The sequence below is a fragment of the Hippopotamus amphibius genome, chromosome 16 (genome assembly GCF_030028045.1).
Source record: "Hippopotamus amphibius kiboko isolate mHipAmp2 chromosome 16, mHipAmp2.hap2, whole genome shotgun sequence".
In the NCBI taxonomy this organism is placed as follows: domain Eukaryota; kingdom Metazoa; phylum Chordata; class Mammalia; order Artiodactyla; family Hippopotamidae; genus Hippopotamus; species Hippopotamus amphibius.
Window position 1 is genome coordinate 49175266 of NC_080201.1, and position 15895 is coordinate 49191160.

The 15895-nt window shown below is 55.9% G+C and overlaps 1 protein-coding gene across 8 annotated transcripts in view; it reads left to right on the forward strand.

The window, feature by feature from the left end:
- SIPA1L3 (signal induced proliferation associated 1 like 3) overlaps positions 1-13269 on the forward strand; it is a 240434-nt gene extending 227165 nt beyond the window's left edge. For 6 of the 8 annotated variants that reach the window (XM_057711283.1, XM_057711288.1, XM_057711291.1 and 3 more), the window contains 4 exons: positions 4156-4299; positions 7589-7724; positions 9425-9506; positions 11007-13269. In XM_057711283.1, coding sequence (XP_057567266.1) covers positions 4156-4299; positions 7589-7724; positions 9425-9506; positions 11007-11150 — 506 coding nt within the window. In that variant the 3' untranslated portion in view covers positions 11151-13269. The remainder of the gene's footprint in view (positions 1-4155; positions 4300-7588; positions 7725-9424; positions 9507-11006) is intronic. The other 2 variants (XM_057711289.1, XM_057711290.1) reach the window with 2 other exon arrangements.
- Positions 13270-15895: the final 2626 nt, after the last annotated feature.

The window sequence follows — 15895 nt, forward strand, 5'->3', positions numbered from 1 at the left end:
GGCCAAGCATCGGGGGTCTCGAGGATTGGGGTCATCTGAGACCAGAGAGAGGGTGTTAGTCTCTCTAGGTGTCTCCAGACTGGAGAGCTCATCACTAGGGCCCTGAGGATCGGGAGTTTCTGTTAGCTGCCCGCCCGCCCCCCACCCCCAGCTCCCTGTTCCAGCACCTAGTAGATCGCCTTGTGAATGTTTATTTGCATAAGTAACTTCCCCCAGGCCTGCCACCTCTTGAAGGGAGGGGGTACAGGGACGTGACCAGCATCAGCAAATAATTACTGAAAGGGGCGCTGTGCACACAGCCCCCATCAAAAAGCTGGACACTGGCTGGGGTTGGTTGTTCCTTCAGGCCACCCTGTAATCCCTTATCCATAACCCCAAAGGCTCTGAAACTGAAGGGCAATGGCAGAAGTTCGGGCCAAGCTCCCTGGGCAGCAGTGCTCGGCCTGAATGGTTGTGAGGCTGTTTATGGTCCTTCTCCACCCTTCTTGGTGTGAACGATCAGTTGCTTGGTTGAAGAGCGCTGGTGTGTTGAGTAGGGGTGCTGCCGACTTTTCCGGGTGTGTATGTGTGTAGAGCACATTGTACTTTATCAAATCCCAACAAATCCTGTCTTCAGAGACGTGTCCACCCCAAAGGTTTCAGCTGAGAGGCTGTGCCCCTGTAGCATCTAGAGGGAGCCCTTTTGTCCACTGCAGGGGTGGGGATGGAGGAGGCTCTGGGACTTTTGTGAAGGGTTCTATCTCCCCCCTTAAAATTCTTCCATGCCTCCCCATTAACCTAGTGTCTGGGTCCATACTCCCTGCCCTGCGGTTTGGGGCTCCCTCCGTGGGGCCCCTACAGTCCCTCCACTTCATGATACCCTCCCTTGGATCCTCCTGTTCCCCACTCTCTCCTCAGGGCATTCCACCTGGCTCTTCCCTCTGCCAGCCATGCTTTTCCCCAAACCCTGTTTTTGCTAACTAACTCCTGCTTCTCCTTCAGGATTTTGCTCAGTTATTGTTCTTCCCTAAAAGTCTCCCTTAAAGTCCAGGCTGGGTCATATCTCCCGTCTTAAACTCCAGGGTACCCGGCCTGCCCCTCCATTGCCTTCGTTCCACTGTTTCTTGAGCACCTGCTCCGGGCCAGGCTCTGCTCTAGGCACTGGGCACACAGTGGTGAGCACATCAGAGCAGCCCTGCCCTGGTGGGGCTGAGCGTCACGGCAGTTCCTCTTGCTTCCTGTAGCTTCGCTCTGTCTCTCCTTCATTTGCCTCTCGCCTGTACTGCCCGATCTGTGCCAAAGGCAGGGCCTGGCACATAGTAGGCATTTGACCTGTCCTGAGGAGGAGGCACGAGAGGAACCAGGGCAGGGGTAGTGCACGCAGAGATCACAGACCCAGACAAGACAGACAGAATGGCACTGCTAGCTCCACCTCACCCTTTCAGTCTCAACTAAGATGCCACTGCCAGGACTTCTTTGGCGGTCCAGTGGTTAAGGGTTCGCCTTCTAGTGCAGGGGGTGTGGGTTCGATCCCTGGTCAGGGAGCTAAGATCCCACATGCCTCCGGGCCAAACAACCAGAGCATAAAACAGAAGTGATATTGTAACAAATTCAGTAAAGACTTTAAAAATGGTACACATCAAAAAAAAAAAAAATCTTAAAAAAAAAAAAAAAAGATGCTGTTGCCTCCAGGAAGTCCTCCTTCCCCTGCCAGGCTGAGTCAGGCACCTCCTCTGGGCCCTCGCACCCCACCCCCGGCTTGCTCCCATCCCCTCCTGCTCACTCTGCCTTATGTTTCTCCATCACAGCCCCTCACCCCGGGCTGCCACTGTGTGGGAATGCGTCTGTCTCCACCATTGGACTGGGGGCTCCCTAAAAGCAGGGCCCAGGGTTGTCTGGGTCCCTATGGTGACCGCAGCCCAGGGCCCTCCGTCTCATGAAACACACCCACACACCTCTCTTCGCCCGTCTGACTCCCCTGTGCCCCTGAATCAGAGAGAGTCCCATCTGGCCTCAGCACGGCCGGGGGCCCCGGGCCTCTCCAGCTCTCCACAGCTGCTCAGGAGCCCTTCCCAAGCCGCGTCGGGGCTGAAGAGATGCCATCAGCCCGGGCCTGGGCTTCTCAGGTGAAGAGCCCTCCATGCCAAGGAGCCTCTCACAGCAGCACCCGCTGATCACTTACTTGGCAGTGGCAGCTGCTCCCGCAGCCCTCACCCACTCAGCAGTGAGTCGCTAGGAGGCTGGAGACGGAGAGCATGGAGGTCAAGGGCCCGGCATCCTTCCTGCCCTCATTCATTCCCCTGAGTGTTCATTTACTCAGCAGCGCTTACTAGCACCACACGTCCTGAGAGCTGCGTGGCCCAAGTTTGTGGCCCCAGGTCCTGAAGTCACAGCTGTGACCTCTCTGTGCCTGTAAAATGTAGGCAGAGATAGCACCCACTTCACTGGGTTAATCCAAGAATCAAACAAATTAACACGTGGAAAACACTAAGCTCAATGCCTGATACGCTCCAAGTGCTGAAGAAACACTAGCCGTTTACGTATTTTTTGTTAGTGTGCGGTCACCAGGAGCAAGCATTCTAATCTGTCATCAGTCAAGTTTATGCCTCTGGACTAGAGAGCAGGGTTAAAATAGGACATTAACAGGGGCGCTCTGAACACCAGAGCCGTGTGGGGTTGGGCTTTCAGCAGGGTCAGCATCAGACCCCCGTGTCAAGTCCAAGTGCCACCACCGGGGGGCGTGAGCCTGCGCGCAAGGCAGCTTCCCTCCCGCCCTGAGCCTCGGCTGCCCCCTGCATCACACGGGGTCATAGCGGTGCCTCCCTCCCGGCTAGCTGGAGGTGGGGCTGTGGGATGATCCCTGTGGCACCCAGCCCGGTGCCCGTCGAGGGGATGTGCTCGCTCGCAGGACACGGCGCCGGCCTGGCCTTTCCTGCCTAAGTCACCTCCTGACCTCTGTGCTCCTCTGTCCCCTCCCCTTTAGGGGCTGTGAGGCCTCAGTGAGCCGAGGCCCAGGGCCTGAGCCTGGCTTGGGGACTCACTCTGTCTCTGTAGCAGATGCAGCGATGCTTGTGCCATCTGTCACTTCCGACACCCTGAGACTCTGTCTCTGCCCGGCGTGTCATGTTTGAACCGACCAGGTCTCTCCACCATGAGCCCACCACGTCTAAACACCGTCCATACACTGAAGCCCTACATTGTATCTGCAGCCTGGCGTGCTCTCCTCCACTCTGGACTCACGTGGCCAGCGCCCCACCCACGGCTCCTTGCGGGTGTCTGAGGCATCTCACACTCACACCTCCAGAAACTAACTTCTGATCCCACCCCCAGTCTTCCCCATCTCCGTGTCAGCTCCGAGATCTTGAAGTCATCCTGGGCCCTTCTCTGTCTCACACCCACACCCGCTCCCAGGAAAGACTGTTGACCTCACCTACAGAACACACCCAGGATCTGTCCACTCGTCCCTCCAGCCCCACCTGGTCCTGTCTGCCCTCATCTCCCTCCTGGACCATCGCAGGAGCCTCCTCACTGTCTCCCTGCTCCCCGCTCCCCCCACACACAGTCTGTCCCCCACACGAAGCCAGAGGGACCCTTGTGACAAGTCACATCCCTCCCTGCTCAGAGCTCTCCCGTGGCTCCATCTCACTCAGGGGAAGAGAGAAAGTTCTTGTCACGGCCCACAGGTCCCCACACAATCCAGCCCTGTCACCTGTGACGTCACCTCCTACTACTTTCTGCCTCTCCTTCTGTCCCAGCCACGCGGGCCGCCTCAGGGATTTTTCACTGGCTGTATCATCTGCCCAGAATGCTCTTCCCCCAGGTCCCCCCTCCGCCCCCCACGCCCTTCCCTCCTCAAGAGCTTTGTGCAAAGGCCATCTTCTCCGAAGGGCCTCCCCTAGCACCCTGTTTAAAATCTACATAAATATTCTCCATAGACATATGTATCTTATGTATATATATATATACATGTAAATATCCAATCCTCCCACCCTCTTATCCTGCTGGGTGTTTTCCTTGGTGTTTCTCATCTAATAAATATAATGAATTCGTTTAATTATATGTAAGTTATATAATGTTACATAATTGTGCATGAAGTGTAACATAATGTGTTAATTTCTTTGTTTCTCCCACGTTGTCACTCTCACCCATCTCCCCCTCTCCGTTCTCCCCACCCAGCCACCATCTCAGCCTCCGAGCTCTCACTGGCTGATGGGCGGGACCGGCCCCTGCGGCGCCTGGACCCTGGGATGATGCCTCTGCCCGACACGGCTGCTGGCCTCGAGTGGTCCAGCCTGGTAAACGCAGCCAAGGCATATGAAGGTAGGCGCCTTCCACTCAACCCCACCAGATCCCTACTCCCTTCTCTGTTCTGGAAGGATCCCCGGAGGACCCTGGGGCTTTGAAGGGGGACACACTCAGGTTCCAGAATGAGGGGGAGCAGGGCTCACATCCTGCCCTGTCCCTTGGTCACTGTATAGTCCTGGGCAAATGTCTTCATCTCTCTGCTCCCCTCAGTTACCTTGTCTACAAAACAGGGACGAGACTGTACCGACTGCCTGCGGCCACAGGGAGGAGTCTATGAAGCGCTGTGTGTAAAACATGTCAGGCACAGAACATGCCCTCAACAGACAGTACTTCCGTTATTATTACAGTGCAGAATTGTCATAATCCAAATTGTATTTAGATGTGCTTTGGCTGCAAGTGGCAGAAAATCCAAATTAACAATGACTTAAACAAGGTTTTGTGCGGTAAAAATTCCTGGGGCGGGCATTCTGGGGCTGGTGTGGCACTTTCACAAACACATTAGGGCTCAAGCTCCTTCGTCCCCCTGCTCTGCCATTCCTGGGGGTCTCACCCTCACAGTCAGGCCACTAGAGCTCTGACCATTGTGTCCAGCTCTGACCAGCAGGGGACTCATCCCCTCCCTTTGAGGACATTTCCCAAAGCCTCGCACTCCTCCTACACTTACTTCCCATTGGTCAGAGTGTCACGGCCACACCTCGCTCCAGGGTCGGCTGGGGAATGAGACAATGTGTGCAGCTGAAATTTGGGATGTGCTATTCCGGAGAAGGGGAAAACAGACCATGAGGGGCAGCTGGCAGTCTCTGCCACTTCTCTCCCATGTGACCTTGGGCAAGTGGCTTTACCTTTTTAAGCCTCAGTTTCCTCATCTGTGAAACCCTGACAGACAGGAATACATTCTTTTTCATCTTTTAGGCCACAGCTTTGCTGTCCCTCCTCCAGGAAGCCCTCCCTGATATCCTTTAGTCTGGATTAGGCGCCTCCTCGGGGCTCCCATAAGCCCTGACCCCTCTGCCTATGCCCTTGCTTTTTTTTTTTTTTTTTTAATTAATTAATTTGGTTGCACTGGGTCTTAGTTGCAGTAGGCGGACTCCTTAGTTGTGGCATGTGAACTGTTAGTTGCAGCATGCATGTGGGATCTAGTTCCCTGACCAGGGATCGAACTCAGGCCCCCTGCATTGGGAGCTCGGAGTCTCATCCACTGCACCACCAGAGAAGTCCCTGTGTCCTTGCTTTCTAATGATGGCAGGACCCGGGGCTGTCTCAGCCACCACTGGGTGCCCAGCCCAGGCCTGGCACCAAGCAGGATCTGTTAAACCAGAGCCATACAGTGCACGTCCTTCCTGTCTCCATGTGTGAGCCAGTCCACAGGTAGCCCTGGAGGAAGCGTCCTCCCTCATTTGCTTCCATTCATTGCTTCCATCCTGTCCTGCAGCCTCTCCCCCCAGCAGTGGGCTGAAGGCAGTCAGGCCTCTGGAGTGGGGAGGGCAAGGTGGGAGTGAGAGCGACAGAGAATACAAGGCCCAGCCTCAGAGACACCCCACCCTTACATTCCGGAACCACAGGGGAGTGGCTGCCAAGCAGCGGCTCAAGACAGCTGTCCTGGACTTCCTAGATGGCGCAGTGGTAAAGAATCCGCCTGCCAATGCAGGGGACACGGGTTCGAGCCCTGCCCTGGGAAGATTCCACATGCCACGGAGCAACTAAGCCCGTGCGCCACAAAAAAAAAAAAAAAAAAAAAGACAGCTGTCCAGCTGTCCGGAGTCCTGACGAGCTTGGGGGGCGGGGAGGGGGGAAGGGAGGCTTCCTGAAGGAGGTGACTCTGCAGCCACGACTCCTCAGCCAGCACGTTATCACTTTACAAACATCATCTCTTCTGCCCTCCAGTCTGAGGGATGTATTAGGACCCCATTTACAAATGAGGCAACTGAGACTCAGCTGCCGCTGTCACCCTGGCCAGATCGCACGCTTTGCAGCATGTGCAGTTGGTTGTGTGTTGGTTAAACTGCAATAAGCTGTTTTTAAAAAAGTAAAGGAGAGGGGTGATCAGGGGAATAAAAAAAAAAACAAAGGGAGTTCAGGGGAGGGAACCAGGGTATGTTGAAGAGTGTTGAAACTGGCGATGGGGACCCGTGATGCTCTTTTCTTTGCTTTGGGGCCTGTTTGAAACTGTTTCTATAAAAGTATTTTCAAAGAGAATGAATATTGAATCCAAGATAGAAAACAACAGCCATAAAGGTTGTTATTTAGAGAATCAGGGACATTTCAAGGTGACTCTGTTAGACAGTAATACTGTATAAATGTTAAATTTCCTGAGTACCATGTTATGTCATGACTACATAGGAGCATGTCTTTACTTTTTGGAGATACGTAGTGAAGTGTGCAGAGGTCAAGTACCAGGATGTTGGCAATTTACTCTCAAACGGTTAGGAAATAAAATACACACACATGGAGAAAGTAAATGTGGCAAACTGTTAACAGTGGGTGGATCTTGGGGAAGTGTGTTCAGGTTTTCACTGTGCTGTTCTCCGAGCACAGAGATATAAAGGAGCCCACCTTTGCCAGGTAGCAGTGCCCTCTCCCCGCAGGGCTACACACAGCCCCACCTCTGGTTATTCATTCCATTGTCTGGCTGTCCTAGGGCTCCCTCAGACAGCTTTTTGGGCGCATCAGGGCTGTCGCCAGTTCTTGCCATCATAGAAGGATCATCTAAGGGTCCCACTTGAAAATGCAGGCACTCGGCCCCTCCCCCAGAGCCAGTCACATGTCTGGGCTGGGACCCGGGAATCTTTGCTCTCAACCGGCAGCCCCCTGAGATTTTCTTCTCTTTTCAGTATACCTGATAGTCTCTGTTTCACTTTTCTTTTTGCTTTTGAAATTTCACAGACATTCTTAGAACTGGGACGTGATGAAATCCCCATGTCCTCATCACCCCATCCACTTCTGGCCACTTGCTCCCCTACCATTTATTTATTGACGAAACCAGGTCATTTCTGCCGAGTTTGGGTGATTACTTCCCCACACGGCATTTACCTTCTTTCTCTGTCCCTCGTATTTTGTATAACCTGGTTGTCGGGTCTGGAGACTTGCTTAGACTCAGGACAAGATATCGTTGTTTGTGGCCTGATTTGATTTGGTTTTTTGCCAAGAATCCATCCTAAATGCCTGTGTGATCTCACCCGGGGTGTGATTGGGAATGTCCTGGAGGTTTGCAGGGAGGGATTGGTCCCTGGGGGGAGGGGGTGGTGTGAGGAGGAGCCGGGAGCCCGGCCGACCACCGCCCACCGCCCCGCTCTCTCCCCGGCAGTGCAAAGAGCAGTCTCGCTCTTCTCTCTCAACGACCCAGCTCTGAGCCCGGACATCCCTCCTGCACACAGTCCTGTCCACAGTCACCTGAGCCTGGAGCGGGGGCCCCCAACCCCCAGGACCACCCCTACCATGAGGTGAGGTTTCCCCCTACCCCCCGGGCAAGAGGCCGTCGTGAGGGTCCCCACCACCACCCTCTCAGCAGTAGCTGGAGGAGCAGCCGCGCCTCTCACCTAACAGACTTGGGACTAATCCACATGCTGGGGCCCAGCGGGGACTGAGTCTGGGTCAGCCCTGTCCTCATGGTTGGAGATGACCCCGTGATCAGTGATCTCACGGTTGTTTCACTGCCAGCTTTGAAAATCGCCAAGTAGTGCCCCCCAGGCTCCCCCGCCCTCTGCCGCCCAGCTCCCAGCCTTCAGCCTCCCCTCTGTCTGCTCCTGGGTCTCCTCCTCTGCAGGTTCCTAAATTACGCACGTATGCCCCTGGCATATACCTCTCCCTCTTCCCTGGCCAGCCCCTGCTGGGCTAGCTGGGGACCCAGCGGTGACTGATGCCCAAGCCCTGCCCTCACAAGGCTTCCTGGGGGGGAGGGAGGAGGACGGAGAGGCAGGCATCTCACATTTGTCATCTCACATTTAGTGCAGCACATTCGACTGCACTAGCTTGGCAGAAAATAGAATTACAAAGAGGGAGAGAGGATGGAAATGGCATGGTTGCATGTCCGTGGATTTAAATAGTGCGTTTCACACTCATCTGCACACTTCACTGTGCAGGGTTATATATACAACAGTCGTGTACTATACTTGATGGGCAGGTCAAGCAATTTTTGAGGGTGGTTTTAACTCTTCCTGGTTTTTGCTTCACACGCTGGCTTTAGAACTCAACCTCCACCAAAGATCAGCCCCACTATAATAGCAGAGCTGGTGGGTATGGATGGGGCTCTGCGGTGCAGGTGAGAACAGGGCGGGTGTAGAAATGGGGGGGCCTGTGGCCTCCAGGCTCGCTTCCAGACTCCTCCTGCCCTGCACTGATGACATGCTCCGCCCGCCTCCTGTCTCCCTCTGCGGCTGCAGCTCCCCAAGATGCAAGACCAGGGGGGAGAGGGCGGAGGGCCGAGTCCTCCCCCCTTCCTGGGCGGAGACCCCCTGCTGCCCTCCCCGTCTGCTGCAGCCCATGCCCCTCCCCGGCACCCCCACCTGGGGTGTGCATTCCCGCTGCGCCCACCCTCCTCTGCAGGGGCCCGGCGGGCCCAGGGCTGGGGCACCTGCACAGAGGAGCCACAGGCTGGGGTCCTGGGTGCAGTGTCTCTGCCTGAGCCTGGGTTTGCCCTCTGTCCAGTGGGGAACTGCTCTGTGAGGCTGAGACCTCACACAGCACGGGGTGTGCTCTCGGTAACGGGGGGCTGTTATCCTCGTCCGTGTGGTTACTAGTCCCGTGCACCAGGCAGGCCCTCCTGTTCATTTGCCCACTTACATGCCCCGTGTGCCAGAGCAGGGCTCAGGCCTGCCGGGAGCTTGATGGGTGGGTGCGGGGAGGGTTCTTTGTACTGTGCCGCCGGAGGTGGTCACACGTGGGGGGGGGAGCTTCTCCCGTAAGCACACACGTGATCCATCCTTGGGAGGAGTGCACACACGACAGGCCTGGTGCTTCCATGACCCACGTCTGCATCCACAGACGTGCCCTCGCCAGGTGGAGCATGGCCTTCTCCTTCAGGCATCCCTTGGGACTGCAGCAAGGAAAGGACTCCCCAGAGCCTCAGGGACAAAAGAGGCCTATACCCCGAGCTCCTCCCAGCTGTGGGCCAGGAGCCTGACCCTGTCCCCTGTCTTTGCAGCGAGGAGCCGCCCCTGGATCTCACAGGCAAGGTGTACCAGCTGGAAGTGATGCTGAAACAGCTGCACACGGACCTCCAGAAGGTGAGGCCGCCAAGCAGCCACTTCACGTGGCCCACGCCACCCCGCTGCACTTCCCAGATGCTGGGGGGTGCGGGGGCAGCAAGGCTGAGGCCCCCCTCCCTGCCCCCACCCCGTCTTTTCTAGGGGAGGCCACCCAGCTTTGAATGTAGCCATGAGTGAAGAGTAAGGAGTGACAGTAGGGAGGCTGGGAAAGCACACGGAGAAACCCTCATACACTCTTAGAGGGAGAATAAATTGGCCCGGCCTTTTTGGAGGGCAATCGGACAATATTTATCAAAACTGTAATTGCGCACCTTGCCGACCCAGCACTCTCACTGTGGGAACTTGTCCAACAGAATTTCAGGCAGGGGCACTGAGAGACCCATGAGCAAGGACGTTCACTGCTGCACCGCTGGCGATAAAAAATGGGAGCCATTGCAGCTGTCCGTCAACAGGAAAATGGTGATGTCAGTGACAGGACACCCGTGCAACTGAGTGTTCTGCAGCCAATTAAAGTAGTAAGAGAGATCCACATCTTTACTAAGATACAAAAAAGTCCAACAACTCAAGTAGAAAACTAAGCAAGTTGCAGAACTGTTTCCTGGAGCATCATCATACTTAAAAAATGTTTAACAGGGAACTTCCCTGGCAGTCCAGTGGTTGGGACTTCACCTACCAGTGCAGGGGGTGCGGGTTCGATTCCTGGTTGGGGAGCTGGGATCCTGCAGGCCTTAAGGCCAAAAACCCAAAACATTAAAAAATATATATATATATTGTACCAAATTCAATAAAAACTTTAAAAATGGTCCATATCAAAAAAAATCTAAAATAATAATAATAATAATAATGTTGAACAGCTATGGGTCAGAGAGGTATCTAGAAGGCGACATTCCAGATTGTTGCTTGTACTAATCTCCAGGGTGTGGAATAGTGAGGAGAAATGCGTGGAAGAGATTCCACTTGTTGTTTAATACACATTTGGGTAAAAAGCCAAAAGGTAGACAAGTAGAACATGGGAATCCCAAGCATAGCAGTCATAGGGGCCCAGGTTCAAATCCCACCCCACCACTTATCGCCGTGTGACCTTGCAAAAGCCACTGCCTGCACGTGTTGTGCTGTCCTGGAGAGACAGCCTTGCATCCTTTCTAGCTATGTGAGGTCTGGTCCCCTCTGCCAGGAAAATGGGGGTAACAGCAGTCCCCAATGCTTGGGTGGCTGTGCAGGTGGAATGAGGTGATGGTATTTACTGTGACGCTGTCACACCGTTACTCCACATCCGGCTGTGTTCTAAGAGCTCAGCACAGGCGACCTCAGGGAAACCTCTCAACCACGCCTTCTAGAGCTGAGGAAACGGGGGCCCAGAGGGATGAAGTAACTTGCCCGCGGTCGCTCCGCTGTTGAGAAGCAGAGCTGAGGTTCGAACCCCGGCAGCCTGGCTCTAAACCACGGCCACGCAGGGCGCGCAGGCCCCAGGGAGCCATTCGCAGTGCGCCCCGCTGATGCCAGGCCCCAACCCCACAGGAGAAGCAGGACAAGGCGGTGCTGCAGTCGGAGGTGGCCAGCCTGAGGCAGGACAACCAGCGGCTGCAGGAGGAGTCACAGGCCGCCGGCGAGCAGCTGCGCAAGTTCGCCGAGATCTTCTGCCGGGAGAAGAAGGAGCTCTGAGGTGGAGGCCGCCACCCCCACCCCTCCGCCTGGGCGGGCCGTGGGCTCCTGCTGTCCTCCCCCTCGGACCGGCTTCTGGTTGCTGCTGTGACCGAAATAACGCAGCCAGGGCCCCACCGCCCTCCCAAGGACACGGACGCTCGGGGTGGCGGTGGGGCCTGAGGAAGGCCTCACCGGGCTGCAAGCTGGGGTCTGCTCGTGGTCCTCCAGCCCAGGAGGGCGACGTGGTCTTCGGCCTCACTCCACGCCACCATCTGTGGTACCTGGGGGTGGGCCATGCCCACACTGCCCCCAGGGGGCCCATCCTGCCATCCCCATCCAGCCTCTTCCTAGGACCAAGCCATCAGACGCTATAGGAAGGGGGTAGAGGGCAGGAGTGGGTCTGCAAACCCCACAGCTCCAGGAGTTCGCAAACCAGGTTTCTTCATCACGTACAACAGCGTGTGGGCTTGTGGGGCCAAGACCCCTGCATGAAAAATCACGGTAGGAAACCAGCCCATTCTTCCCTCACACCCGGAGAGGCGAGGGCCGGCGTGCAAGCGGGCCAGGGCTCTCGGTCCCTGACGCACTGGCTCCAAAAAGCATGGACATTGCCCCCACCCTACCCTATCCTCCAAAAAGCAACCAGGAGCACTTTCTTAGCATTTCTTTTATTTTCTTGGGGGCGGTCCCAGGATGGAGAGAGGAAACCCTAACATCCAGAGTTAACTTCTTTGAGGGGGAAGCTGTTTGCACACTTGGGACCATTTCTACAGTCTCTTTTTCTACCAGTTCCCTTGACTGCCAGAGGCCACAGCGCCTGGGCCCCTCCACCTTCGAGCGGCTGACCCAGCCAGGCCCACCTCTCCTCCTCTTCAGCGCCACCAGCCCCGGCCTCTCCTGGGCACCAGGAGGGGCTCCACAGAGCCCTCAGGTCCGGGCCTGAGAGAAACGGCCTTCATCTCTCTGCTTTTGTTTCCCCTTTGCAAGCCCCTCGGCGCATCTCGCAGGCCCCACAGCAGCAGCAACGCCGTCGGACACCATCCCTGTGCTCCCCGGGGAGCGCTTTGCTGTGCTGGTTCTCTAAAGGCAATAAGGGGCAGCTTGCCAGGCAGCCAGGCCGGTGTGGTACTACGCTGTTCACCCAGGAAACAGAGTGTCTTTTTTTCCTTTAAAAACAAACAAACAAAAATATATATATATATATTTATTTTTTCACGTAGAGTTGCGCCAGAACACGTCTGTATGGCCACACGCTGTGGATGTCCCCCAACCTCAAGCTGAGGATGGAGGCCTGGCCCCCCGTGGGCTGGGGCTCAGAGGCACAAAGGCGGGGTGGGCGGGCCGGCGGTGGGGGCGGGGCGGCTCACAGGATCACACTCCGGCCGGGGGCCGGCGCCAGGCCGCCCCGCCCCGTCCACAGACCCCGCCGCCGCCGCCGCCGCCTTCTCTCTGGGGCCGGCAACCTCAGGGAAGGAGGCTCGGGGGACCACACAGGACACAGACATGTGGGGACCACGAGGAGAGGACCCTTGTCGTGCCTCCCTGCCATCAGCCTCTGGCCCCGGACAGCACTGCAGACCCGTGAGAAAAGCCCTCGGCTCTGCCATCTCCTCTCCCCCACCTGTGGTGTGAGATGGGGGCTGCGAGGGGGGCCTTGCCGGGTCCTCAGCCCTGGCCAACTACTGTGATGTCTCTGCCCCTCTTCCCGGATCCCTTTTTGGGAGGGTTCTCCAGGACCACCCATCCCCCCTCCCACCCCTTTCCTCAGACCCTAACCTGGAGCCCGGCCCTCCCCCACCCTTTTTTTTTTAAGTTGTCTCCTCATAGCTTCAGATCATTTGAATCATTTTGGGGACCTAATCGTGTACATTGACAAGTGTAAATTATGATTTTCGGTTTTGTTTTCTGTGATTTGTAAAGGAACTGTGCAAACCACATCTATTTAATTTGAGTTTGGTGTTCAATCTGATGGCTGAAGATAGCAGCAGGGTTTTTTTCTTTCTTTTTTTTTTTCCATATGTTGGTTTATTTCATTTGGATTCTTTGATTTTTTTATCGTCTCCCCCCCCCCCCGCCGCCCATTCCTGTCTTGAGATTTTCTGGCATGTTTCTGGAGGTTTCAAAGGAAATAAATGTTTCATAGAAGTGGCTTGTGTGTTCCCTAGCTGAGCAGCTGCCTGGAGCCCCTAACAAGAGGCTGGGATCCAGTGTCAGCCCCCTCCTCTTGTCCCCTTTGTCCCAAATGCTGTCACCCTCAGCAGGCACGCACATCCCTGAGAACCAGAGAGCACCCTTCTCACAAACTTCTCTTTCTTGAAACCCAAGTGACAGAAATCCAACACTCAGAACGTAGGAAATTTAGTGAAAGCACGGAGTCCTCACCACTAGACTGCCAGAGAATTCCCCAGCATATAAGAAATTCTTACGTTAAAAGGAGGGAGGCTCTACCCCGGAATTCACATACTTGAGGCCTAAGAGCTAGGCCCAGCCCACGGAGTTGTGTTGGTTTTAAAAATCAATGGCCAACTTTTTAAAATCTGGAGATTGGTACAGAAAGAAAGCTGGATTTCGAGCGTGGTAACGCTGCCCTCTGCAACCAGACTCAGAACTGTGGGGGGCGGCGGGAGGCTCCACCTCCTCGGGCTGGGCTGTCGCCCCAGGCCACCCCCGGCGGCCCTGGCTCATTTGCACACCCCCCTGCCCCCCTTGGTGGGGGTAGGCTTCCCGCAGCCAGTCAGCTAGTTGATGGTTGAGTGACGAGCAGCCCCTGCTTCCAGGCCGGGGCTGAAGGTGGCGGTGTCCACGTCTTGGAAACACACGGACGCCTCCGGGGACCTCAGCCCTGGCCCAGGCCCTCCTCTAGGGGCTCTCCTAGCCGGGAGGGATCTTAAACTCCTGGCCCCAGATCTGCAGCTGCCCTGGAGAGGGGAAGCACTTTTGCAGTTTGACCCCGGGAATCAGGGTCAAACTTACTTTCTGAATCTCGAAATTTCATGTGAGAATCCCAAGGTCCAGCCTCTTGTGGAACGTCTAGGTCCAGCTCCGCCTGGATCTGAGAAGCAGCCCCTCCTCTCGACAGGGCTGGCCCCGTGGCTGGGGCTTTCTGGCCCACCTACCCATTTATCTGGGATTGAGTTTACTGTTTCTGAGCTCAAACCTGATGCTTCTCTAACCCAGACTCCCCACCCGCCCCACACACACAAAAAAATCTTTTTCCAAAACGGGAATATATCCTTTTTCCAGAGGAGGTGGACCAGCTATTTCCACATCTCCTAAAAATTCTAGAGTGTTCCAGACTTTCTCCCTGTCTCCGCCCTCCTTGAGGCCCCATCCTCAACCCGCGCTGCCCTCCCCCCACCAGCACGGAAACGGCGGAACAAGCTGTTCTCACATCCTCTCCTGGCGCCTGTGACACACACCAACTTCCAACACCCCACAACGCGCACACGCCAGCCTGTGCTCTCGCCCGAACCGTGCCCTGCTCGTCCCTTCCCCAACTTGCCCCAGTTTTCCACTTCCCCTGCCTGTCCCCCTCTCTCTCCCACAGGCGCCCTCCTGGACCCTCCCCCAGTCTCTCGCTGCCTCCCACCCCGCTTCTGGCTCTCCCCTCACCCAGGCTCTGAATCCCTTCCTGCCTTTGGCTCTCTCCAGATTTTTCTATTGTCTCCCTAAATTCTTTGTGTCCTCTCCCCTGAAGTCTCGTCTGTGTCATTGTCCTGGGGCTTTGCCTGTCCCGGATCCTAACTTTCTCTCCCCAAATGAGGCTCCCCTCTTATTCTTTCTTCCTCTCCCCTATTTCATGTGCCTCTGCCTCTCCTCATGGAATCTCTTCTGCTTCTCTCTCCAGATCACTGTCTACATCCTCCTTGGTCTCTCCCCATGTGTCTGCTATTTTTTATTACTGTTATTTCCTCTCTCCCACTAAATCTCCATCTCTTCCGTCCTCTTCCACCGTAATTCCTCTGGCCCTCTTCATCTCTATCTCTCTCCAGATCACGTGCTCTTTTTCTGATTCTCTGTAAATGTGTGACTCTTCTGTCTCTCTCCTGACTGTTCTTGTGTCCTGGTTCTCACTCCTCACCTCACCTCACCCAAATCTGTCTTTCTCCTAATGTCCCTGGATCTGTATCGTTCTGCCCTTTGCCCCTTCCCCTCTGTTCCTTGCCCCATGTCGGGATAGGGAGCTCCAGGTGAAGTCCCAGCACCCCTGCTCCCCACCATAGCCCCAAGGGGAGGGGCCCGCCCAGAGTCTTCATCTTTCCATCCCTTCCCTTCCCCCAGCCCCCAGCTTCCCACCTCCCTCCTCACTGCTTCCCCGCTGCAGCTGCAGCAGTCCGTTGCCAGGGCAACCACAGCTGGCTGGGTGGGAGCCCCCTCCACCCCATCCCCCCCCCCTTCTCCTTTCCAGCGAGGCCAGGAGGAGCTGGGACAAAGCCAGAGAAAGGCGGGGTGCAGAGGGGAGATCGAGGGAGATGGAGCTAGGGGCCAGCCCCAGCCCTTAACCTCGGTTGCTGCTCCCCCTGTGAGGCCCCATTTCCCCTTCTTGGTGACGCCCGGGACCAGCCTGGAGATAGACGACGTGGGCAGAGGGGTCAGGCCCAGTTTAATACACGGAACAAGTTAACTCACAGCACAGCAGAGGCAGGCAATAAAGGAGACCCGTTTACAAGGGGGGGGACACGCCTGGGCGGGGGGAGACGCCCCCCCCAACCCACCACCTCCCCGGCTTGCGGTCTCAGTTTCCCTTTTTTTTTTTTTGAAAC